Source organism: Oryctolagus cuniculus, chromosome 1, assembly GCF_964237555.1.
Source record: "Oryctolagus cuniculus chromosome 1, mOryCun1.1, whole genome shotgun sequence".
NCBI lineage: Eukaryota > Metazoa > Chordata > Mammalia > Lagomorpha > Leporidae > Oryctolagus > Oryctolagus cuniculus.
The window spans coordinates 150,555,519-150,582,159 of record NC_091432.1 but is presented as its reverse complement, the minus strand read 5'-3'; the positions used below and the strand labels follow the sequence as shown (position 1 = coordinate 150,582,159).

The 26,641-nt window shown below is 46.0% G+C and overlaps 1 protein-coding gene and 1 long non-coding RNA gene across 8 annotated transcripts in view; one reads left to right on the top strand and one right to left on the bottom strand.

Moving 5' to 3' along the window:
* The window catches only part of LOC127491296 (uncharacterized), a 103,183-nt gene extending 83,774 nt beyond the window's left edge, over nt 1-19,409 (bottom strand). The window contains exons 1-2 of the long non-coding RNA XR_011379434.1: nt 19,300-19,409; nt 9,705-9,771 (exon numbers count right to left, since the gene is read on the bottom strand). This is a non-coding gene — a long non-coding RNA (uncharacterized lncRNA). The remainder of the gene's footprint in view (nt 1-9,704; nt 9,772-19,299) is intronic.
* A 580-nt stretch (nt 19,410-19,989) lies between these two features.
* TLE4 (TLE family member 4, transcriptional corepressor) overlaps nt 19,990-26,641 on the top strand; it is a 166,106-nt gene continuing 159,454 nt past the window's right edge. For 4 of the 7 annotated variants that reach the window (XM_070050470.1, XM_070050461.1, XM_070050451.1 and 1 more), the window contains exons 1-4: nt 21,256-21,427; nt 21,696-21,793; nt 22,943-23,006; nt 24,165-24,209. In XM_070050470.1, coding sequence (XP_069906571.1) covers nt 21,389-21,427; nt 21,696-21,793; nt 22,943-23,006; nt 24,165-24,209 — 246 coding nt within the window. In that variant the 5' untranslated portion in view covers nt 21,256-21,388. Of the gene's footprint in view, nt 20,814-21,255; nt 21,428-21,695; nt 21,794-22,942; nt 23,007-24,164; nt 24,210-26,641 lie in introns of those variants that run through there. The other 3 variants (XM_070050454.1, XM_070050438.1, XM_070050442.1) reach the window with 2 other exon arrangements.

Here is a 26,641-nt window from a genome sequence, read left to right as displayed (position 1 = left end):
TGACTCAATTACTTAGGCCCCTGCCATCCTTGTGGAAGATCCAGGTGGAGTTCCTGGCTCCTAGCTCCAGCCCGACCCAAATCTGCTGATGTGTGTATTTGGACAGAAGGTTGATCTCTCCCGTCTTTTTCAAATAAAACTTTAAAAAAGTATAATAGTCTTAATAATGGTAGTACCCTTTGGTTCAATGAAAACACCATTAATATTAAAATACAGGTCATAGAGTCAAAATTTGCTAATTTATGCATAATTGAAAGTTGGTCTCTTTCTCGTACATTTCTATATTAATGGGCACCTTGTATTATATTTCCATAGGCCTCATATTATCATTCTTTAGATTCTGGACTTCTTGAGAGCAGTGCCTTCATTACTTAGAGGTCCTGGAGTCACACATCCACTTATATTACCAACCAGAAACTGATAGCACAGTTCCTTTCATTTTCCTCTTAACTGATAAATAGCCACCTAGTTGGGTATCAAGGAAAAAAGAAAAAACTAAATTTATTTTACCAACCCAGAATTTAATTTTTAGTGTTCTATCTAAGTAATTGAAGAAATGTGCAGTCTTTCAGATTTCTGCTTTTGCTCCCTGTTTTCCAAAATGGTCTCTGGGCCCATTGGTAGAGGTGGGGCTTATGTGACTTTTTGGCGGGAATGGGGAGTAGGAGCTCCAGAATAGCAGAGGCTACTCTGAACTCCTGGGGGAATCTTTTACCACAGAAGATCCCTGAGCTGGCAAACTAATGACCACAAAAGGAGGATTAGTGGCTCTCCTTCTAGAAGGTTCTACTGAGAACAGATCCTGGAGCCTAGAGCTCATGGTGATCAGTTATCTCTTTCCACTTGATCTGGAGCTAGTTATCTCCCTGATGACCTAGTCCAACATTGGCCCTTGCTGCTGTTGAGGACCACCAATGGGTCTTGGCCCAGCCTATCTGCCCAGCAGTGTTCCACTGACTCAGTAAACTGCTCTCCTTCTAGAAAGTTCTTTCCAGATTCTCACTTAATTTCCAGACCCTCTTTATATCTTATGGGTCTCATTCATGCAGCTAGCTACTTGGGAGGTCCACCCTGTGTTCACCTAATGGGTAAGTGTGAGCTTATTTTGATGTGGTTATTCCTGGTTGCAGAGGATCAGTCTTCAAAGCTCTGCCTTCACAGAGCTCCCAGTGTTACGGAGGGCAAGAACCTCTATTTTCACCTCCTTCCTCAACACCCTCCTGTTGTGTGGGATCTAAAATGCCACGGGTTTTAAGATGCACCATTGTTCCATGCACCACTACAAAAGTGCCTAGGAAGCTATGACACATTCTGAAGCATCCTGATTTCAGCAATGGAAAGTGTGAAAATAAGTCTATGAGGGGTCTTCATTAAGTTCATGGAAAACCCATCACGGCTTTCAAAAATACGAAATAAATGCTTAATTCCATTTTTCCATAATTTTTTTGAAATCAGTGAAATGATTTCTGTGTCTAACATATATTCTGCCCAAAGAACATTGACCCCAAGAAGAAGATGGTGGCCTGACCACAACTCACCTTCCTCTCACCTCCTTTTCTCCACAATCCCTCAGGCTAAGAGGAATAGGCTTGGGTTTTTTTTTTTTTTCTTGTGATTGTTTCCTCCTGCTACCTCAGGGCAGCAAGCTTCACTGCCTCACTTCTCTCCTGTGGAAGAAAAGCTTCTAATCAGCCATGCTCAGCTCTTTTCAAAAAAGAAGTTTATTTATCTTTACATATTTTAAAGGCAGAGTGACACACACACACACACACACACACACACAGCACTTACACCTGTTGGTTCACTCCCCAAATGCCTGCTAAAGCCAAGTCTGGATCAAAGTGGAGCCAAGAGTTGAAACTCAATCTAGGTCTCCCACCTAAGTGGCAGGGACCCAAGTACTGAGCCATCATTCCCTGCTGGCTCCCAGAGTGTGCATTAGCAAGAAGCTGGATTGGAAGCAGAGGTGGGGTATCCTATTGTGGCAGCTTAACCTGCTGTGCCTTAATGCCTGCTCCCATACCTCATTCTTGATACAATGATATGGTAGTAGAAAGTCTGTTCTGCTTTCACAAAACTTGGCCTTCAAGACTAGATTACCTTCTAACAAAATCTCCTTTTGGATAAGGGAAATTGAATATTAACATTCCATCTACCCTGTCTAAACCATTTCTGTAGCAATCGTGAGCTCTCTGGAGCATGCTCCTCGGATTCCTCTGGCAGAACGGGGAGTTCAGTTCAGGAATATACAGAACAAACAAACAAAAACACATTAAAATATTACAGAAACATTACACCCTGTTTTATTTCTGTCTTCCCATACGGCCTTGCATGGAAAAATGGGCAAAAGTGTCAGACAGTAAATTCCAGCTGAAAACAAAGAGTGTGCCTACTTCTACCATTTCCTTCAGTTCTTTTTGTGCTTAACTCTGAAGGCAGAATTTATGTCATTGACTTTCTTGGTAATTTCACACAGAAAAAGCTACATCAGATCTTGTTTTCAAGGAACCTGCCAAGGGTGCTGAGTTGGTAGTTGACTTCTTTGTTCTTTGCAAAATGATAATTTCTCTCCCACCAAAAATAACCTCAAAGACCTATATATTCATGTAATTCTCCATGTTGCTATCTCTGGATAAGGGGTGAACATTTGTTACTTTTTGCTCTTCTAGTATTAATATCTCATCAGAACAGTGGTTACACATGCAAATTGTTATTATTATCCTGCACGAATGTGACTTTTTCAGCATGGTTTTGGAGCAGGCCACAAAAGAAATTCCAGAGGCAGGACTACTGTAATGTACAAGTTTTGTGCCACACTAAGACTGTTGCTTCCTCATATTCTTCTTCTCCTTCTTTTTTAAGATTCATTTTATTTATTTTACAGGCAGAGTGACAGAGAGAGGGGGAGAGAAAGAACGACATCCTCCATCCACTGGTTCATTCCCGGGGCTAGAGCTCCATCTAAGTTCCCCATGTAGTGTAAAGGGGCCCATGTACATCCCAGGTGCATTAGCAGAGAGCTGGATCAGAAGCGGAGCAGCAGGGACATGAACCTGCACTCTGATACGAATGCTAGAGTCACAAGTGGCAATTTAACTAGCTGCAGCACAACACCTGCCACATGATACATTTTTTAGTTTGAGGCAGAGAGACAGAGGGAGTCTCTCTCTCTCTCTCTCGCTCGCTCGCTCGCTCTCTCTCTCAGTCCAGGTTTCCCATGTAGGTGGCAGGGACCACCCCCTGTTGCCTCCCAAAGTGCCAATGAGCAGGAAGCTTAAATTGGGAGGGGAGCTGGAACTTGCACTCAGGCAGTCCAGTGTGAGATGGAGTCTTACCTGCTAGGCCAACCCCCTGACATTCTACGACAAGAAACACTCCTGAGACGCATGGTAACAGGGGTGCCTTTTTGGCCTGGCCTAGGCTGCCTGCAGCAGGAACTGTGACTTCACAAGAAATTGGCTCCTTGCTAGTATGTCCCAATATGCAGCCAGGCAGGGTGTCAGTCACAGAATAAAGGAACCAGAAGATTTTCTGCAATTTCTGTCTTTTTTTTTTTTTTTTTTTTTTTTTTGACAGGCAGAGTGGAGAGTGAGAGAGAGAGAGACAGAGAGAAAGGTCTTCCTTTTGCCGTTGGTTCACCCTCCAATGGCCGCCACCGCCGGCGCGCTGAGGCCGGCGCACCGTGCTGATCCAATGGCAGGAGCCAGGTGCTTCTCCTGGTCTCCCATGGGGTGCAGGGCCCAAGTACTTGGGCCATCCTCCACTGCACTCCCTGGCCACAGCAGAGAGCTGGCCTGGAAGAGGGGCTACCGGGACAGAATCTGGCGCCCCAACCGGGACTAGAACCCGCTGTGCCGGTGCTGCTAGGTGGAGGATTAGCCTATTGAGCTGCGCCGGCTGCAATTTCTGTCTTTAGCTCTGCACCCTAATTTTACCCCTTTGTATGCCAAACCAGCACCCCCACTTCCCCATGATGTATCTGAGTTTTCTGCACCATGAAGACGCCACAATGAACACCTGCATACAGACATGGACACCCTATGATTCACACACACACACACACACACACACATGAACACACACTGAACCTTCCCAGAAGACATCACACACACACACACACACACACTGAACCTTCCCAGAGGACATCACACACACACACACACACACACACACTGAACCTTCCCAGAGGACATCACACACACACGCACACACACACACACAAACACTGAACCTTCCCAGAGGACATCACTCACACACACACACACACACACACACACTGAACCTTCCCAGAGGACATCACACACACACACACACACACCCTGAACCTTCCCAGAGGACATCACTCACACACACACACACACACACATACACTGAGCCTTCCTAGAGGACATCACACACACACACACACACACACACACACTGAACCTTCCCAGAGGACATCACACACACACACACACACACACACACTAAGCCTTCCCAGAGGACATCACACACACACACACACACACACACTGAGCCTTCCCAGAGGACATCACTCACAAACACACACAGACACACACACTGAGCCTTCCTAGAGGACATCACACACACACACACACACACACTGAACCTTCCCAGAGGACATCACACACACACACACACACACACACACCCTGAACCTTCCCATAGGACATCACTCACACACACACACACACACACACTGAACCTTCCCAGAGGACATCACTCACACACACACACACACACACACACACTGAACCTTCCCAAAGGACATCACTCACAAACACACACACACACACACACACTGAACCTTCCTCCCAGAGGACATCACTCACACACACTCACAGACACACACATACACTGAACCTTCCCAGAGGACATCACACACACACACACACACACACACACACTGAACCTTCCCAGAGGACATCACTCACACACACACACACACACATACACTGAACCTTCCCAGAGGACATCACTCACACACACACACACACCCTGAACCTTCCCAGAGGACATCACTCACTCACACACACACACACACACACACACACACTGAACCTTCCCAGAGGACATCACACACACACACACACACACACACATTGAACCTTCCCAGAGGACATCACTCACACACACACACACACACACACTCTGCACCTTCCCAGAGGAAATCACTCACACACACACACACACACACACACACTGAACCTTCCCAGAGGACATCACACACACACACACACACACACTCTGAACCTTCCCAGAGGACATCACTCACACACACACACACACACACACACTGAACCTTCCCAGAGGACATCACACACACACACACACACACACTCTGAACCTTCCCAGAGGACATCACTCACACACACACACACACACACACTGAACCTTCCCAGAGGACATCACTCACACACACACACACACACACTCTGAACCTTCCCAGAGGACATCACACACACACACACACACACACACACTGAACCTTCCCAGAGGACATCACTCACACACACACACACACACACACTGAACCTTCCCAGAGGACATCACACACACACACACACACACACACACACTGAACCTTCCCAGAGGACATCACACACACACACACACACACACACACACACATTGAACCTTCCCAGAGGACATCACTCACACACACACACACACACACACTCTGCACCTTCCCAGAGGAAATCACTCACACACACACACACACACACACACACTGAACCTTCCCAGAGGACATCACACACACACACACACACACACACTCTGAACCTTCCCAGAGGACATCACTCACACACACACACACACACACACACACACTGAACCTTCCCAGAGGACATCACTCACACATACACACACACACACACACTGAACCTTCCCAGAGGACATCACTCACACACACACACACACACACACACTCTGAACCTTCCCAGAGGACATCACTCACTCACACACACACACACACTGAACCTTCCCAGAGGACATCACTCACACACACACACACACACACTCTGAACCTTCCCAGAGGACATAACACACACACACACACACACACACACACACACACTGAACCTTCCCAGAGGACATCACTCACACACACACACACACACACACTGAACCTTCCCAGAGGACATCACACACACACACACACACACACACACACACACTGAACCTCTACCACATCTGTACTTTCAACTAAGGAACCCCCCCACCCCATAAAGAGGCCCACTAAACCGAGCAGCTGCCTCTGTGTCTTCACGGATGCAGCCCCCACTCTGCCTTCCCATGTGGGCAGCGTTCTCTCTCACTGCCCTCTGATGGTGAGCATTCCTCCTCACGGATGTGCCCACACTCACTCCTGAATGTGCACTCCCTCTCTCCCGAGTGAACCTGCTCCCATAATTGCACCCTTCTTGGGTCCCTGCTTTGAATTCTTATCTCACGCAGGGGCAAGAGTCTAGAATAAAACAGCCGCAGGGGAAACAAATGCCCACAACATCAAGTCAGTGATGACAAAATCTAAATATAATTCTAAAGAACTGGCAGGCCAGTAGTTAATAGGACTAGACGTTTTCAAAAGCAATCACCATACAAGGGTGCTCCAGAGAGTTCATGCAAGAATGAAAAGAAAATTTTATTTTAATGCAAAAAATGTTGAAATCCATAGATACAAAGGGTTTTCCAAAAGTTTATGGGAGGGCCCTGCACTGTGGCTCACATGGTTAATCCTCCGCCTGAGGCACCGGCATCCCATATGAGCACCAGGTTCAAGTCCCGGTTGCTCCTCTTCCAGTCCAGCTCTCTGCTGTGGCCCAGGAAGGCAGTGGGGGATGGCCCAAGTGCTTGGGCCCTGCACCCGCATGGGAGACCAGGAGAAGCACCTGGCTCCTGGCTTCGGATCAGCAGTGCCGGCCGCAGCGGCCATTGGAGGGTGAACCAACGGCAAAAGGAAGACCTTTCTCTTTGTCTTTCTCTCTGTCTGTAACTCTACCTGTCAAATAAATAAATAAAAAATCTTAAAAAGGAAAAAAAAGTTTATGGGAAAATGCATATTATGCAAAAGCTGTGCATGCATTTCAAAAATTTTTTGCACCAAAATAAACTTTTCTTTTAATTTCATTCTTCAATAAACTTTGTGAAGCTCCCTGGTATGGTTGCATTGCCCTGTAAAGAGGTAGCTGAAGAAAGTGCAAACAGAATTGTTCAGAATTGTTCCTTCACACTTTTTTTCATCAAACTCTCACTTTTTTATATTTTTAGTTACAATATTAAAATCATGGAATTGTCCATTGAAATATAATTTTGGGGGAACTCCCATATGTGTTTATGCATTTTGAAGTGTGACGTTAATCATACTGGATAAAGCTCTGTGTGTGTGAGGGGCACTAAATCTCTGTTGAATGAACAAAAAGGGCACTCATCAGGAATGGAAGGGAGGGTCTGGCGCCAAAGCATAGCCGGTAAAGTTGCCGCCTGTGGCTCCAGTATCCCATTTGGTCGCCTATTTGAGTACCAGTGGTTCCACTTCCAATCCAGCTCACTGCTAATGCACCTGGGAAAGCAGTGGAAGGTGGCCCAAGTACTTGGGCTCCTGCACCTATCTGGGAGACTGGAAAAAAGCTCCTGGATCCTGGATCCTGGCTCCTTGCTTCAGATCAGCCCAGCTCCGGCCATTGCAGTCATTTCAGGAGTGAACTAGTGGATGGAAGATCTCTCTAACTCGACCTTTCAAATAAATCTTTTAAAAATAATAATAGTAAAAAAAAAAAAAAAAAGGAACGGAAGTGAGTGGTTCTGAAATTCACTTTCCAGACATTATAGTGTTGGATACCAATAATGAACTAATCTATTAAATCAGTTTTGTAAACTGATTATTAGGATGATAAAATAAATAAATGGTTCTGGTTAAAATATTTTTTTTAATGGAGGGATTCCTGGGAGGGAAACATTTCTCCTCACAGTAACTGCTAATGGCTTTCACTAGCTGCAGGGCTGATCCAGTACTGTCCCCTCCGTTTTCCCTTCTGTTTGCAGTGCTTCCTGAGCCCTACCCTGGGCAGCATTTCCCACCAGCAGGTTAATAGGATGCAACACACAAAAGAGGCCAGTGAATCTGTTTGTTACAGTCTACTTTCTAAAGCTATGGCTACGACACTCCAGTGCTGAAGTCAGTGAAAAGGCATCATCCAAACACAATCCAAGGAAAATGCAAGCTGATACAGCACAAAGATGCTTTGTTTAAGAATGGCAGAAATTTCCAGCATCTATCTGGAAAAAAAAAATATGCAGGATGGGAGGGAATGTAATCAAATAACAAAACAAACCCAAACTAAAAGAGAATCTTTATAAACCAGCACAAGGACACTTTGTTTTTAAGTACACACAATGAATTTTAAAGATCTTTGTTCAGAAGGGAAATAAAGTATTATGAAGGACTGACACATTTGATGGATGGATGGTTTTTGAAAAACCACATTATCAATTACTTTTTCCTTGTTTGGCTCCAGTCCAGTAATTTTTATTTGAACAAGCCACATGCTAGCAAGGTTTTGATGGCAGGAAGTAGCTGGTTGTTGTTGAAGGATACTGTTTCACTGATGGGCTTATCTATGCCTCCCTCCCCCGTCTTTCTGATGGGACTCTGATATGAAAGCACAGCTTCAGTTGTTATAAACAGAGTCAGGGATTGTTTCAGACCCACCCGTGTTTTCCTTTCAGCCTTCTATGTATGGTACAATCCAGACAATGTCTTCAGCAGCGCTTTAGAAAACAAACACTTGGATTGCGCTTATTTCTGTCCTCAACTTTGATATGAAAGCTTGATTCCTCTGATGTTTCCGTCTTTATAAATATAAGTCTGTTAGCAAAAAGCCAGTTATGAATATTACATTTGTAAAACATTAGACTACCATTTAAAGTGGAGCTTGCTGAGACAAGAGAATCTAACAGTCAACCTAAAATGTTTCAAGGATCTTCCTACAGAATACTCTGCCTTGTTCTAGCTTTCTGCTTTTCATATTATCAAAACAAGGACATTAGAATGCTACTTGTTAATGTAACTATAAGAAACACAGCCAATTAAGATATATTATTAAGTACTTTCAGTTTTCCTCCATAATTAAAGAAAGATTTGGGGGTTATCATCAATGGGCAGGAAATTATCTATAAAAATCCACTGCTGACACTTATAAGGGGGTGTATGTATATCCTATTCATAACTTCCTTTGTGTGCTCCTATGCCTGAAACATAAACTATTTCTAAATTTTCAGAGAATTATGGTATAGGCTTTGTGTAGTTATTTAAGTATGTTCCTTAGCTCTACATTATAAATACTAATTTTAGTGATTATTCCTCTGATGAGAATTAAAAAATAAAATGATAGGCTTAGAGAATGGGCCATTTGACTTTTCATCAGAACATAGAAACAATTTGAATGAATTAGAATTTAATCTTGTTCAATGGAGGAAATATAAATTTACCAACCATTTGTTGACTCACTGGTTCATATCAAAATTCTCATAGCATAGACAGATAAAATTCATTATGAACACAGCTTACTAACAGAAAACAAAAGATATTTAGTTTAAAACTCATGCACTTAAATTCTATTCCTTTTCCATTTGGAAGAGCATGGTTTGGGAAACAGCAAAACAATCATTTTTAGAGAAACAATCTTGGATTTAAGTCCTACCCTGCAATCTGTTGGTTGGGTGAAGTTGAGCGAAGCAGGGAACCTGTCCCAGAGGCCACGGACTCACCTGCAAAATGAAGAAGAAATGGAGATAAGGTCTTGAAATTCTGTCCTTTATATGAGGGTATCTGGCACAGTTAGCAAATGTTAGCTATGGATGGGTTTGATTATGTACCCTTGCTGGGGCTTAAATACAGGTCCTTTTCGTAACATCACAGGAGCAGTGAATAATGTTCAAAGGAGGAATCGGAACCTCTCCAGCAAGCTGTCCTTATTCTTAAAATGTCAGAAACAAAATTACACACCTCTCTGTACCACTAAATTTCCGGTTCAATTGACTAGTTGGTACTTTATTTGGAAATTCCTCCCCAGGCCCCGGCTTTGTACACACTTGATTTAAATAATTATTAAGGTTTCAGTTGTTCATGCAGTAGCTTTACAGATAATAAAGTATTAATTAAAGCTATTTTGATGCAACTTTGATTATAAAATTTCCGAAGCATTGTGTAAGCAATTCAAGACTGTATATGACTAACATATTTCATTCAACAAAAATCCAATATTCTCTTGAATTTTCAAAAGCTAAGTGGTCAATGTGGTTGCTTATAGGTCAGGTTGTTGCAAAATTCTGCTCCAGAACTGACGGGAAATGTGCAGTTAACATACCTTCTGCCAGTACAGTTGTTACCATGTAGTGTTTTAGAGCTCAGAGCAGATCCCTGAATCTGACTAATCTTAACATGATTCACATATTTACTGTTTTCCAAGCATGTCGTTAGAGAAAAACGATTGCTGCATAACAATCTATTTGTTATAAAAATATTTCTAAATCCAATCTGCAATAGATCTCTGACAATACTTTTACATTCTCAGTGTCTTGTTAAAATATATTTATATGTGACAATTGCCATCATAATAAATAATTTTCCAAATGATTAATTATATCTCAAAAATTTCAAAGAATGTAAGATCCTTAAGGGATTTAAAAATAAACTGTTTCAAGAAAGCATAATTACGAAATTTTTCAGGCTCATAAAGGAAAAACAGTTTATACTGCTCTTTAAGTTCTTGAATGTCATTCCTAGAGTTTATAAAACTATTTCAGCATAGGTTTCCTTAAAAAAAAAAAAAAAAAAAAGATTTACTTGTTTCATTTGACAGGCAGAGCAATGGGGATGGGAAGGGAAGGAAGGAGGGAGAGAGAGAGATCTTCCATCTGCTGGTTCACTCCCCAAATGGCCACAACCACCAGGTCTGGGCCAGGCCCAAGCCAGAAGCCAGGCACTCCATGGATCTCTCACATGGGTGGCAGGGTTCCCAGTTATCAGGCCATCTTCTGCCTCCTTCCTAGGACTGTAAGCCTAGAGCTGGATGGGAAGCAGAGTAACCTGAACTCAAAGTGGCACTTAGGGGATGTTGGCCCACGCAGTGGCAGTTTAACCTGCTGTGCCACAATACAGGTCCCTGGATTTCCTTTTAAAAGCCTTCCTTTCTCCTTCAGTTCTCACCGGATAAATTATAAAAAGGTGCTTTGGTTTTGGCTTACAAATGGAGAATGGACATTAAGTGAGTTGTTGCAAAAATCAGATGCAGAAATTTGCTCTAAGCTATAAAAGTGCCACATAGTAGCCACTGAAGTAGGAAATGAATGCTAACCATAGATTTCCTGTGAGATGAGGGTAAAGAGGGAAGGAGAGTTGCTGGGTGGATTCTGCCGCTGAGCAGTTCCAAGGGGTGGAGATAACAAGGGACAGTGAGAGTTAATACTCCACCTGTAGTGTTTGCTCTTCTGGCTTAGCTCCCTCCCTCCCTCAAACTGTCAGTTAAAGCAAAGCGTGTGTTGGGGGTACCTCAGAAGAGTAAAGAATGCCCATATGATAGCCTGGTGTGGAAAATGACAGATAAGCAGGAGCCATAGCAGGGATTTTTTTTTTTTTAAGATTTTTATTATTTATTTGAAAGGCAGAGTTAGAGAGAGAGAGAGAGAGAGAGAGAGAGAGGAAGAGCGAGAAAGAGATCTTCTATCTAAGAGTTTCACTTCCCCAAATGTCTATAACAGCCAGGGCTAGGCTAGGCTGAAGCCAAGAACCAGGAGCTTCATCTGGGTTTCGTGGGTGGGGGCCCAAGCACTGGGCCATTTTCTGTTGCCTCTCAGGAGCATTAGCAGAGAGCTGGATTGGAAGAGGAACAGATGGGACTCAGACCAGTGCTCATATAGCATACGGGCATCGCAGGCAGTAGCTTAATCTGCTGCACCACAGTGCCAGCCCCGTAAACTTCTGCTTTAATTCCATTTCCACACGTTTTTGGAAGTCCCCTCAGAAAAGGGAGATGAAGCTTTCATCAGAAAACAAGAAATCATCACAGCCAGTGATCATTCTGGTGGCTGCCCTCCTTGATCCCCGCCCTTGGAACCCCTGGAGCTACTGGGAAGGACTTTGGTTTCTGATGGTTCATGGGTTGATGGTGAGTCATGCTTATTTAAAGCTATAAAAACAAAGAATCCAGGGGCTGCAAGATGAGGACAGGCAATCACCTGACATATGGGTTATGCCCACAGTTGCATTTTCTATATTTTCTAATGCAAACATTTCAGTATATTAAATCAAGATTATTACATATGCTATCCATATCCATTTAGTTTGTAGATGTGTACCTATCTTTATACGCACCCATGAGCCAGCCCAGTCACTTACTCTGAGTTATAGCTTTCACGTCTTTAAGATGGCTGTAACCATACCCACTCTCCCTTCCTAATAACATTTTGTAAGGAAGGGAGAGGCAGGTGGTAGCACTTTGTAAAGCACAAAGCACTGTCATTATCGTGAGGCACTGAAAGGTAGCTCTAGGGAATCTGAAAGCTCAAGTTCAATGACTAGCATGTTTGCTTATCTGCTTACTAGTTGTATAATCTTCAAGAGGCCACTGGTTTCTCTGAATCTCAGTTTCCTGGTCTTTAAAATAAGGATTATAACATTCCTCCTGCCTATACATATTACCAGGTGTAATAATAGGCAACAGAACTACAGTGAGCACTTGTGGCTCATACAGGTAATCAGATGGTCTCCCTTGCTGACATGTTTAGGAAAAACCTTCAAAAACAAATTTTGTTTTGTATAAACAGGCAAGAGGGTGTCCCCATGAATGAGAGTTTCCCAGAATATCACAGTCTTTTCTAAAAGTAGTGGTGCACTGGACTAGACACTATGCCATGAATGAGCATGGCTCATTCACACTGTTTTACAAGCATTGCTATTAAAGAAAGTCATGTGATTTACCAGCATTGTTCGAAGCTATGGAAGTTTTAGAACAAGTCCTGAATTGGATTACAGCAGTCCAAGTCCACATACCAGCATTAAGGTCAAAGACCCTTAACAACTTATATCACTCTATAAGACAACTAATGAATTTTTAACAAAATGTGGCTGCAGTTGCTTTCCCCCAAATAGGCTTCATTTTAGCAGTTTGTTTGTTTCTTAGGAAGTACTAAAAAAAAAAAAAAAAAAAAGGTGTGTGTGGGGGGACATAATCAAACTTAGCAGATGATCCTGAATCAAAATCCATCCCATATGATGGATTCAGCTCTGAGACAAGAAAATAAACATTTTCAGTGCTGTAAATTTCTCATTTCAAACTTACCTCTCTTATGAAGGGGACAGCACACAAATGAGATCAAAAACGCGAAAGGAACAAACCAAAGAGGAGATCATGGCAGATTGCGAAGGGGGCCCCACTTTCAGTGACAACACTAGGAGGCTGTCACGAATTATCTTCTTACACAGAGCAGTGTGGCGTCTACTTCTCCTTGCCCACACCTACCTCATTCCCACACCACCCACCTCTGAATGTAAACACGCAGGTTTTCTGTGCTATCTGCCCTGCAGCCTGTTGTGAGAGTGAACAGATGTGAGCCTGTGCGAAGGCGCTGGGAGCTGCTGCATAGGTGTGAACCCCGCTGTTCGCTGAAAAGTAAAAGAACTAGAACTTGGGCACTGTTCCTCTCTGGAATGTAGGAGCCTGCAGACGCTCGCAGGCTGGGCTTCCTCGGGCAGCAGTGGGAATCCTGTTTCAGCTTTCGCCCAGAGGCAGCTGCCGAACATCATTCCCTGATTCACTCTCCACCCCCATCACAGCAATAAAATATCTGCTTGAAGAGGCGCAAACTGGGCAGGTGAGTTGGGTACTGCTTAAATTACATACTTTAATTGAATACTCACTTGTGGAATCTGGGTTTCTGTGAAGTGTGAAATAAGGAGGTAGGAGACGGGCATTTTGATCCCAGCTTCAGTATTTGCAACTGTACAACCTGGGGCAAGCAACTTCCTTGTGAGCCTCAGTTAATCTTAAAAGTGGGGATAATGTATCTTCTTTTTTTTTTTTTTTTTTGACAGGCAGAGTTAGACAGTGAGAGAGAGAGAGACAGAGAGAAAGGTCTTCCTTTCATTGGTTCAGCCCCCAAATGGCCTCTATGGCCTGCGCTGCGCCGATCCGAAGCCAGGAGCCAGGTGCTTCCTCCTGGTCTCCCATGCGGGTGCAGGGCCCAAGGACCTGGGCCATCCTCTACTGCCTTCCCGGGCCACAGCAGAGAGCTGGACTGGAAGAGGAACAACCGGGACAGAATCTGGCGCCCCGACTGGGACTAGAACCCGGTGTGCCGGTGCTACAGGCAGAGGATTAGCCTAGTGAGCCGCGGCGCCGGCCTAGAAGTGGGGATAATGTATCTTGTTTCCTTAGTGCAAGGGAACCAAACAGGAACATCTGATTCAAGGACAGCAAAGATAATGTGAGTTTTTCTCAAGGAAGTGGCTGTTTTTAATCGTATATTTCTCAGATGGATACGATTTATCTACCAGCTTAGAGTATAAGCACAGCCCTTTCTAACTGTTGAAGACACTTGTCCAGATTAGCAAGAAGTCCAGGGTCCTCCCCAGAGCTACTGCTGATCTATGGTGTGACTACTGAAGATGAGGGTCCTCTATAGACCTTCATCATCCTCACACAGCCGGCCATGTATCCCAGAACTCCCCATTATACTAGGGTAATGAAGCCAAAAGGCCGTTCCCAGTCTCACACCAGTTCTTTCAGAATGTGAAGCACCCTGACTTCCTGCCCCAGTGTTGCAGCAATGAAGCTGAGTCACTGGTCCACTCTACCACTGACTTCCAGGTTAGTTCTGTGCCCCACGGTGCCTATTTGCCAACCCCTGAGAAGAAAAGTGACTTCTTGCCACTCGACCTAAATAGGGACAGTCTCAAAGGGTTCCAATCGTGTAGCATTCCGATAAGGAGAGTTCTTTTCTCCCAGCAGCCTCCTTAGTACCAATATACATTTGTCCCTTCCCTACAAAATAAGGCAACAAGTGTCCACCTGGCTTTTATCTACCAAATTAAGGTACATCCCAACATGAAGATGGCTTGGCAGTCCCCACATTGAACACAGAGGTAGGTTAGCTGGCCAAGTTCTGCCCAATCAGACGAGTTAGAAATGTGGCATCTTTGTGAATTCAGGTACTGTCTCTTTAAATAAGGAGTCTCTTAGCCAGGGAGGGTGGTGACAAGCCGGTTACCAGAGCAAGTCGATGGCTGATCTGTAAATGTGACGCATCCTCGATTCTATACCATCATTGCTTTCTATTTGTATATTCAAAGTGGAGTTTGACATTTCTGAATTGCACAGGAAGCTCTTATCCATATTAGAAATTTCCCATCACTCACTAGGAGAGATGAGGCACCAGCAGTGCCCAGGAGATCTGTGTGTGGGGAAGGGCAGGGTGTTTTTCCCTAATCATCATTAGCTGCCCCCAAGGTAAAACAACAGATTATCCTTTAACATGGATGCGTTCTTCATCTCAGGAGCACTTTGCTATTTGTAATGATCCCTGCTCACAATCCTTGCTCCCTCCACAAGGGCTTTCCATCACACTCAGAAGAAAGAAGCAAGTCTCCACTAGGTGTGAGAAGTGAGCCCTGGATGTGGCCACTGCCTAATCTGACTTTCCTCTTCTCCTGGCACTCACCAGTCTTTAACAAATCTTCCCAGGGAGCAGGGGAGGGAAGGGGCTAGGGATTTTTGCCTTAGCAGTTAAGCCACAAATTAGGATACCTGTGTCCTAGCTCTGGCTTCTGATTCTAGCTGCCTGCTAATGTGGACCCTGGGAAGAAGCAGGTGATGGGTTCCTGCTACCCACAGGAGAGATCTAGGATGAGCTCCTGGCTCCTGTTTCTAGCTCCTTCACCCCACTACAGCTTTGTGAGGGCTTCTGGGGAGTGAACCAGTGAGTGTGAGCACACATTCTCTCTCAGATAAATCAGTAGATAAAGTTATATCTACAAAAAAAATCCTCACATTCACAAACACTTCCTCATACAGGGCCTCCATATGGGGCATCCTCTATGGGGCATCCACTGAAATTTGCTTCTCTCTGATTTTTGCCACGGGGGACTGTTGGCATTTAGGCCTCTGCTTAAATGTCACCTCCTCCGAGAAGTCTTCTATGACCTCCCTTCTGAATTAGTTCTATTCTGGTTCTGCTTTTTTTCTCTCCATAGCATTACCGCCACCTTCATATTATGCTGCTATTTGTTTAACTGTGTGTGTCCCTCGTGCACCCCAAGAAGGAAGACTTTGCTTATTTTCTTTGCTGAATTGGTCTGGGAGGGAAACATAAAGTAATTTGAACCAAAAAAATCAGTATAAAAATTACTACCTCTAACAGTGAATTGGAGCAAAAGGGGTTTGGTGAACTAAGAGGTGAACAGACCTCTGAAGAATACAGAAATGTAAGATGTGCCGAGCAGGCAGAATGCCTAGGGCTAACACCCAGAAAAAGAGCTCCCTCTGAGATGCAAACACACCCTAGGGCTCAGATCCAGATCGTGCTGCAGAGACACAAGTGTTGTTCTAGGAACAGCAGGTGGACCCTGCAGAAATTGTGCCTTCTGGAACCTACCAGAAATCCACACTCCAGAACCTGGTGGCCCTCCATTCTCTGGAGTATCAGGGACAGCTCCTAAGGGTGAATCCCACCAGAGACGCTGACTCTAAAACCACCTAAGGGGGCTTCCCGAGGAAGCTGCTGGCTGCTGGGTGCTGCTGGGTGCCGCCTGGCCCTAGGAACCTGCGGAGTAGGTACAGCAGAACCAGGAAGTGAAACTCCTGCTCAAGTGCCTTTTCAGTGCCCTCTATGACAACACTTTTGTAGGAGCTGCAAAGTATGTCAAAGGCCCAGATGAATTTTTACTGAGCAGGCAAGGAGGGTAGAGCAGAGCAAACAATCAAGAATAGCCACGTTTATTGCTAAATGCCCATATTTGGATACACAGTAGGAGTTCAATAAGTAGTTGGTGAAGTAGTACAAGATCTAATTCTAAGCCAAGTGAAAATGGTGTTGGCTTGGCATACACCACTTCAAGACTGGCCCTTCCAGGCCTGGCTTCCAACACGGACGCTCAGCAACAGGAGAAGCCCAGAGGAGACCAAGGCAAACCACAAGCCCCCTCCTGTTCTGTGCTGGGGGCTGAGGAGGGGCCCCTGGTTGCTCCCCCTGGCATCCTCCTGAGACATGACTGTGAGTGAGGCAGATCTGCAGCACAGCCAAAATGGGGAACATACTCAAGAACTGCATTTTAAAACCGTACTTAGTAAAACAATAAACATCCTGATTTCTCTGGCCACTTTTTTGTTGACACAAACTGTAGAGAGAGATTAGGAGAATGGTCCTTCTTACAAACGGTTTGATATTTCCTAACAGGGCAAAGTCTTCCCCTTGTCCACTGACCCTTTCAGGTTCTATTATCAGGAGTCTCCTTTCCCATCCTGGGAAATCACTGGGCAGAATTTCAATACATGTGACCTAACTCATGCAGCACCTTTTTATACTGCCACAAAGTGGTATTTATGCATGAATGCTATCAGGAAGTGTTTACTGAGCACCAACTATATGCCACACATCATTCTAGGCATCTGGAGTGCAACCCTGAATACAATGATGTCCCTGTTCTCCCAAAACTTGATAACATTTTAACTGTAATAGAGAACAGGGAACTCTCAGCAGAGGCACTGTGGGTGATGTAACAAACTATTGAAACATTCCAATGGGAACAAACAACCAGGCTTGCAATAAAACGTGATTGTTGCTGCTGTTTTTAGAAAATCCACTGTCCTAATGTAGAAACTGCATCACCCAAGTCTTCTAACTTTCTGCTTTTGGGGAATGTTTCTGAGCCACATGAAAGTAATTTTAACTTTTGTAGTTGCCAGGATAAAAAAGGGAAAAAGGCAAAATGAATTTCTGGAATATATTTTAACTGATTTATGCAAAATATTATAATTTCAGCACGCAATCATTTATAAATTATTGAGCTACTTCACTCCTTCCCCCCCACCCCCATACCATTTACTCAAAATCCTGTGTGTGTTCACGTTATTTTGGACTGGCCATAACTCCAGTGCTGAACCAAACACGTGGTTGTGTACGAGGCAGTGGGAGGCTCAGAAAGAGAGGCCCCCCATCCTCTTACTTCCGGGAAGGTGGAGGCAGTATTTGAACTGAATGGAAAGCTTCTGTGAGCTTATGGGGTTTCCGTGTGCAGACCACCACAGCCCTCCTGTGTAGGGGTTCCCCGCCGCGCAGGAGGTCCAGGGAATGTGCTAGGTTGGATTTCATCACTCAAAGGGATGTCATCTCAAACCAAAACCGGGGTTTCCACCTGCGCTCAATTAACAGCGCCATCTCGGCTAACGCGGGCAAAGGACGCTCACAAATCAACGTCCGAAACCCAGTTACTTTAGCTAATCCCCCGCTCGACTTTCTCCAGAATTCTGTCGAGGGCGCCCGGGGTTCGATGCTCGCTGGGGAAGAATGCGAGCCGCAGCGGCCTACCATGAAGCTGGGGAGATCCGTCAGAAGGTGCGGCGGCAGCCGCTGGCCCCTTCCCGGGGATGCTGTCCTGGCGCCCCCAGCCCTCGCCCAGGCCTGGCCTGGCCTGGCCTGGCCTACGCACTATCCCTCGAGGCTCGCCGGCCTCCGGCCCCATTCAACCCCGGGCGGGTGAAAGATGGGACAGGCGCCTCCTGAACCCCGGGGGCGTGCCCCAGGGCACACCGACCACCTGCTGGGCTCCGGCCCTGGCCGGCAAAGTTTCTTGGGAAATCCGATGACCCCCCCAAGCCTTGGTCCTCTGCCCCAGCGGTTACGCCTACGCGCCCCCAGGGCGGCGCTCACTCCGGGGTTAAATGGCAAAGGCAGTTCCCCCCCGCAGCCCCCGACCCCGGAGGCCGGCGTCCCGCGACTCCCGTCTGCGGCTGGAAGCAGGAACAGGGGCCCGAGTCCGCGTTCACACGGAAAATTATGCCGGCTCCAGCGGCGCGTAAAATTGATGTGAACCGAACGAAGTGGGATCAGCGCGAGCCTCCCTCTCCTGTCTCAACAGGGGTTTCGGCGCGTTGCACAAGGCCGAGCTTGTCTCTTTAAGAAGACATTGGACCCTAATTAGTCCGCATTCCTGGCGCGGCCGCGGTGATCCGGACCTGAAGCGTGAGGGTGGCGAGGGGCCGGGTGGGAGGACGAGACTCGGAGGAAGAGCTCCTGACCAACCTGCATTCTCGCCGTCCCTCCACCCTCTTTATTTTGCCACCAACACCTCCTTCTGAAGATGCGGCCAGGGCAGCAGCAACAGCAGCAGCCGCCGCCGCCGCCGCCGCCGCTTCTCCCAGCCCCACGTTACTTTGATTGACAGCTGAACAAATGTTTCCCCGGTTCGAACGCTCGCGCTAAGGAACGTCAGCCAAGGCGAAGCTCCGCCTTGGGCGGGCCACCTCCGCCCCGCCTCCGCCAACCCCATCTCGTTCCATTCATTGGCGGGAGCCACGGGCGACGCCCGGCCCCCACGTGGGCTCCAGCGCTGTCGACTCCTCCTCCGCGCCTCACCATTTGTCAGCAGTGAAATGATGGGCAGTAACACAGAACGGCGATTAATGTTCAGCTACCTCTGATTGGTTGCTGGAGACGCCTACCGCGCCGGGGAGGGGCGGGGCGCTTGGAGAGCGCCCCAGAGCGGTCGCGTGGCCGGCCGGTGATTGTAGTCAATCTGGCCGTATCCTTAGCCGCGGTCGCCGGGGGCGGACTACATCTCCCGGGATGCTCCGCGGCCCCTCCTCGGACGGTTGTGAATATGTATCAGAATGTTAATGATTAGCTGCTGCTAAATTTGGTCAAAGAAGTCACCTACACAGAGCGTGTTGTTAGAGCTGTTCTGAGCGGGTGTTTGTGCTGTTGGCTGCTTTCTTCCCCCTCTCTCACACACTTGTATATTATTTTGAGGTGGTGTTCGCAGAGTTTGAAAGGAGAGAGAATTAAAAAAAAAAGCCGCAAGCGTTTCACTCTTTTATTTTTATAATCCCCTTCAATTTGGGGTTAAAAAAAAACAGGAAGGAAGAAAAATAAGGAAATGAGATGTGGTAAAAGAAGCTAAAAGGTGCCTTTTAAAAGATCGTTGCTGTGAAGTGAAAAAAAAATTCTCCAGAGAAACCAAAAAGCACCGCCGAGACCTCTTCCGAACCAAAGGAGTTTGTGTTTGCTCTTAGGGAAGAAGACAGATCATTCATTCGGAGGAATAACAGCCAATTAAAAGACAAATAAAAAAAAGTTTGGAGTGGGACGCGGAGCGAGCGAGCGAGCGAGCGAGCAGGCGGCGCTGCCGGCGGGCGGCGGGGCGCGGAGCTCGGAGCTCGCACTTGGCCGGCCCGGGGAGCGGCGCGGCCGCGGCGCCGGGGCCCTGAGGAGCGGACGTCGGAGGACCGCCGCGGGAGCCGCGCGCCGGACAATGCCCGCGGCGGGCCAGTGACGCCCGCGAGGAATGCGGAGCGACCCGGCCGCCGGCACCCAGCCGCCGCGCGTTCCTGCCGCCCGCGTCACGCGAGACCCGGCGGGGGCCGGGACCGCCCGAGCCGCCCCTCGGACCCGGCCGGCCGCCTCCTCCGCCGCCGCCACCGCCGCCTCCTCGGGGCCATTAAAGCCAATGAGCCGCGCGCCTCTGCCCTGCGCAGCCAACTAAATCGGCTTGGATGATTCGCGACCTGAGCAAGATGTACCCGCAGACCAGACACCCGGTGAGTGCGGGCGGCCGGGGCGCGCGGGCTCGCCGGGCGCGGGGGGATTCCCCGCGTCGCCCCCCGCGCGCCGAGTTGTGTCTTTTGGCCGGAGGGGCGTGGAGCCCGGCTGGCCCGCTCCGGGAGCCGCCGCCCGCCTGCCCTCAGCCCCCCGCCCCCGGCGCGCGGTGGCCCTGTCGGAGGGGGTGCCGAGAGGCAATTGAGTTGTAGCCATTTTCTTATTGTTGTCTTTGAAGCCCCTGGAAGCCGCGCCGAGCCGTTGCCGTCCCTGCGCCGCGACTCCTCGCAGGGGGGGGTGGGGGTGGCGAGCGATGAAGGAGGCGCGACTCCGCGCCGGGGCGGGGAGGGCGCCCTCGGCTGCGGCGGCGGCGGCGGCGGCGGCGGCGGCGGCAGCGGCAGCGGCGGCGGCGGCGGTGGCGCTGCTGGGCCAGCTCCGGCTCGCGAGTGCGGGGCAGCGGCCCCTCGCGCCGCGGGCCCCCGGCGCCGGCGAGCGAGGCAGCGAGCGAGCGAGCGAACGGGCCAGCCGGAGGGTGGCGGCCGCGCCCCCCTGCCTGGCCTGACCGCGGCCCGACGCCATGGCGCGGGTCCCCCCGACGGGCCAGTTTCGATTCCGGGTGGGAAGGGAGTGGGCGCGGCGCGGTTGGCCGGGGAGGGGAGCCGGGGCTCGAACCCGTAGGGCCCGGGGCGCGCGGGGCCGCGGGCGGGAGCCCGCCGGGGCCCGGGGCAGCCCGCGAGGAGGGGCGGGAGGAGAGTTGTCGTCGCTCCCCGGCTGCCTGCCGGCGCGAGGTCCCCCACCCCCGCCGGCGCCGCGTGCGGTGTTTTCTCCATCTCCTGCTTCGCCTGTGATGTGGGCTAATTAAATATTTTATTGTTGTTCTTTAGGCACCGCATCAGCCTGCTCAACCCTTTAAATTTACAATTTCCGAATCCTGTGATCGGATTAAGGAAGAGTTTCAGTTTTTACAGGCTCAATACCACAGGTAACGATATTGACTTTAGCTGATCCCCTGTTTGCTTAGCTCTTGTCGGCTGCCCCCCACATACAAACACAAACACCCCCTCCCTTTCTTTTCTTCTTCTTCTTTTTTTTTTTTTTTTTTTTTTGGCCGCCACTAAGGGATTATTATCATTTTTCCTCTGGGCAGAAAGGGCAAGTCAAGGCCTTTTTTCCCTAAAGGCAGGTGTAAAGAAATGAAGCATTTCTTTCTTCTCCCGTAAATTAAAAAAAAAAAGCGGGGGGAGTCAGAACAATCGAAACTGGGGAGACTTGGAAAATGCTGAGGCCAAACTTTCGGTATTGATTTATGGGGGCCAGCAGAATGGGAGGTTGGGAAGATTCTGGGGCCTTTTGACTTGCGTGGTTCTTTATTACTCCGGGCTTGGTTCCTTCTCCCTCCTCTCTGCCTTTCTGCTGAAGAGTCGAGGGCCCTGGGAAGTCGTGAGTGGGCAATTTCATTACTTTTATGCCAGGGAAAAAAGAATGTTTTCGTCTTCCAGCCGATTATTAGAGTGCCTCGAACATTTTTTTTCTCTGGCTGTCTTTTTAGTGGTGCATAATTCTTATTTCACAAATGCATGAACCCAGACAAGCCACTGAACCAGGTGGAAGGTTTCCCCCCGCCCCGGCCGGCTGGTGGTGTTCAGCTTGTGTGTTTTGGAGGGGAAAAAAAAGACATCATTTATAAGACATGCTGGATTCTTAATTTCACGCATTTCTTCGTAAGACACTATAAGGAGAAAAAACTCCCCTGTGACATTTTGGCAGACTTTTATGTGCTTGTATTTGTAGTCATTACGAGTGTTTATTTCCTTGTTTTTATTAAAGTGAATTTAGTGAATATTCAGTTCTGGATAAGGCTGAAGAATTAAAATTAACTAGGGGGTTTGTTTCCTTAAAACTTGAAAACTAAAAAGGAAGACCTCACATTTGATCCTTGCTGAAGAGACAAGTTCAGGCTGGTTCCAGTCACCCCTTTCTCTCTCCCTTCTCTTTCAGTAATGAGGGTGGTATTTAAGACTGTTGATTTGGCATTTGTAGGTGATGATTTACAGGAGGGAATTTGTGTTTAGATTGGAAGGATGTAAGTTAAGTTCTGCACTGTATTTAGATTATTTTATGTCTTGAACAGTTTGAAGCTGGAATGTGAGAAACTCGCCAGTGAGAAGACGGAAATGCAACGGCATTATGTCATGGTAAGAAAACTGTGTCACAGATTGAGAGTGCCTATTAGTTTGGGATACCAGAAGCAAGACTGTGTTCACATTGCTGGAGGCTGCAGGAGAGCTCACAGTGGCCCTGCCAGTGTAGTTGAGGTTGTGGGAGTGTGTCCATTAGCAACCTGTAATTCTAGGATGTTATAACTTGCCTTTGACAACCAGCTTGGATTTGAATTCTCAAGAAGTTCAGCTGCATGGGGTATAATTTTCTGTGCTTTGTTTTTACAAATTGAAAAAAAATTTTAAAACAAAACCTCATTTATGTTTTGTTTAGTCGCAAGGAAAATGTTTTTGTTAGTGGTTTTCTTTGTTGTTTTATTGCTCTTGCTCCAAACAATTTTAACCAGACGGTTTTTCTGTACACTGTTTAAATTTTAATGTGCCTCATTTCTTTTAAAGAATGATGGATAAGAAAAGGCATCAGATCCCTTTTTAAGTTTTCCCCTCGCTCTGTATGGTACTATTATGTTTGTATTTGTGTGTGTTTTCAATTTATATAGCTTTGTATTGATTTGAGGAGTGTTTTGGTCTCCTGTATGACGGATTTATTCTGCCAGAATTTCTGTAATGCCAGTTACACTACAGCTTCAAAAAATCAGATATGCTTTTACAGAAGTATTAGGAAGCATATTTTGATGATTGTTCAAAGGGCTCTGGAGTAATTCATTCATTTTCCATTGAGCTCTTTGGCTTTGGCTGTGTGAGGTGAACAGACCAGAAGCCCACCTCTGAAGTAGCCTCACCTTTTTCAACCGTTCTCTCCAAGCATCAGCATTTGTTAGAGACGTGTTTGCACAGTGGCTAGGAATTAGAGTCCATATGGTATCGAATTTTCATCAGGCCTTTTGGATTCATCTGCTTGTAATGTCCAAAGATGACAGGAGATGTTAAGAATGCTGTGTTTGAACTTAATTTTTCCTAGTTCTGTGAGTTATTCTCTTGGAGTCTGTGTTGCTTCTAGGTTTTGAGGCAAAAGATAATGATTGGGTGTCCCCCTTGATTTATTGGCATAGGTATTAGGGATATTTTTATTTAGGTGAGGTTTTTAATGTTTTAAATATACTTGAGGCGTTTTGAACGAACTAGGGAGATTGATGAAAGGCACAAATTTAATTGCTTTTCCTTCTTTGACAGTATTATGAAATGTCCTATGGGTTGAATATAGAAATGCACAAGCAGGTAAGTTATTATTTCTTCATAACCATTTTCAGTGACAGTAATACGGGTGTGCTTTGAAAAGAAAATGATATGTTTTGCAATTTTATTCTACACCTTGTTGTGGCTACCTGTATTTTAAAAGGCTGGAGAACATGCTGTTTTCTCACGTGTGGATATCCATCTTTCTTCTATATTACCCTAATGTTAATCTTTTAAAAATGTTATTCTAAAAAGTCCTGGATTTATATTAAACTTTGTACACTTTTCAGAAGCAGAGTGCTAAATTTTAAGATACATGTTGTTTTGAAAGAGTTGCTTTATATATTTTGGGCATTGCGAACTTGTCTTACGAAAGAGCTTTTCTTGCAAAACATAAAAAATAAAACTATAAATTCTGTGGAGCCTTCCTTGGCTCAGTGTGAAAGAATGGGTAGAGGGTGAGCTGGGAGAATGAGAATGAAATCTGTGGAGCTACAAAAGAAATTGATGTAAAATCCTTGTACTGGTCCCCCGAGGCTACTTAGTTGGGTCTTAGCAGGAACTGTAACCCATACTTCCAAAATTTGTACAGAGTAAATGAGCCTGATAGGAAAATGTGATAAGGTTCAACACTGGGTCTTCAAATCTAGCAATTAATCCGGCATAAAAAGAAAAAAGATTAATGTTTAGTTGGAAAATGTTGAGAGGTCTGACTCAAAACGGCCCCCGCCATCACCTTTTTTTTTGTTTGTTTTGTTTTCGTTTTTCAAGAGACTGAATAAAATGGTTTGGCTTAAGTTTCCTAGAAGGAGAAATGGCTTCTATCTATCTCTGTTTATAAAATATTGTTTGGCAATAATAATTCCTCTAGGAAGCATTGGTTTTTAGTGATCTCCTAGTGGAAGTGCTTCAGGTCTCATCAGCCATTTCAGAATAGATGTGTATATGTGTTTGCCTGCTGGGAAAAAGACAAGGGAAAACTTAATGCTTTTCATCTCTTATTTATGTTCAAAGTAGATGTCGTTACCTTCTAAGTTTAGAAAGTATGAAAAGACCGCGTATTATTAGGCTTTCACTATTAATGGATTCCTTTTCTGGGTGTAGTTATTCACCAGATACTCAGCTCATACCTGGATAGTAGACCTTTACAAGATGACTATTAGATAGTAATGGCAATCAAACGGATAATATTTGAAAACAAAACATCGTGTTGGGGAATGGGACCTTACCTTGAGGACTTTTTATTTCAGATGCTGTTTTATTTCAAATACTAATTGGCGAAGGCAGTGGCTAAGGCAATATAAGCATTATGGTGTAGTTTGACTGCCCCATGTTAAAATTGAATTCTTCCTTTGGCATCTTTGTCATTTCAGTTTCGATAAGTCATGTAAATATGGCCTGCAGAAACATTATCTACTCATGCTTATGGATGGGCTCGCCTTAGTTCTACTGTACAGTTAAATTACATGAACGATGTTGTTGGGTAATTACCCTCTTACCTTTCATTTTAGGTCTGGGTCTTAAATTTTTTTTTTTGGGTCCTCATCTCCTTTCCAAAGATTAGTGTCTTTTTGAAGATTAGACCAGAGGAGTAATGTCCCTTTATTTCTCATTTGTCTGTACCTGGTTTGCCTTAATCATTCAGATCTTGTATCGTCTACATTTCTGAGAAGCACATAGCTTGTATTTGGCTGCATGCATGTCTTTTTGGGGGGGGTGGTGGTAGTGAGATTCCTTAATTTTACACATTTTGTTCCTCTTTAATTCTGTCATCTTCTTGTCCAGCTGCTGGCCTCAAACGCCAACCATTTAAAATTGAGAAGAGTACATTTTCCCTTTTTTCCCCCTTGCTTTTAAATTCAATCATATAAGGAATCCTGAGGGCAGTTTATCACATTATGAAATACAGACAGCCCTGCAAACCACCTACTTATTATATTTTCTTTCTTTCTCCCCCTTAAGCACAGAGGCATATCTGTCTTTATTTGTTTTTCTAGGCAGGCAGCCTTAGTTCCTCATAGCCTCTCTTCCAGATGCACTCACTGTATACCCTTGTAATGGAAAGCAGCAATAATGCAGGGAAGTTGCCCCGCGGCGTAATTGGGCCTACTTCTCAAGATCGGGTTAGGCTTATTCACTTATTATATTTGTGTCTCGAAGGGTTCAAGAGTAGGAGTCCCAGGAGTCCTTGGAAGTACCCTAGTAATTGGTGGCCCTGATATTTGAAACCTTTGTGTATCTTTTGGTTAACGCTCCTGTTCTTGGCTGTGGCCAGCCACAGAGTATTTATTTTTAGAGAAATTTTTCATTGGAACAGAAAATGATGGCTGTGATGGAGTCATGGCTCTGTGACTTAGCAAACTGATAAAAGATAAAAATATGAAGCAGTGATAAATGGGGTGGGGGTTTGATGTTGTTCCCCCTCCCCTTTTTGTATGATCTCGGCATCAGTCACCCTATGTTGATTCTGATAG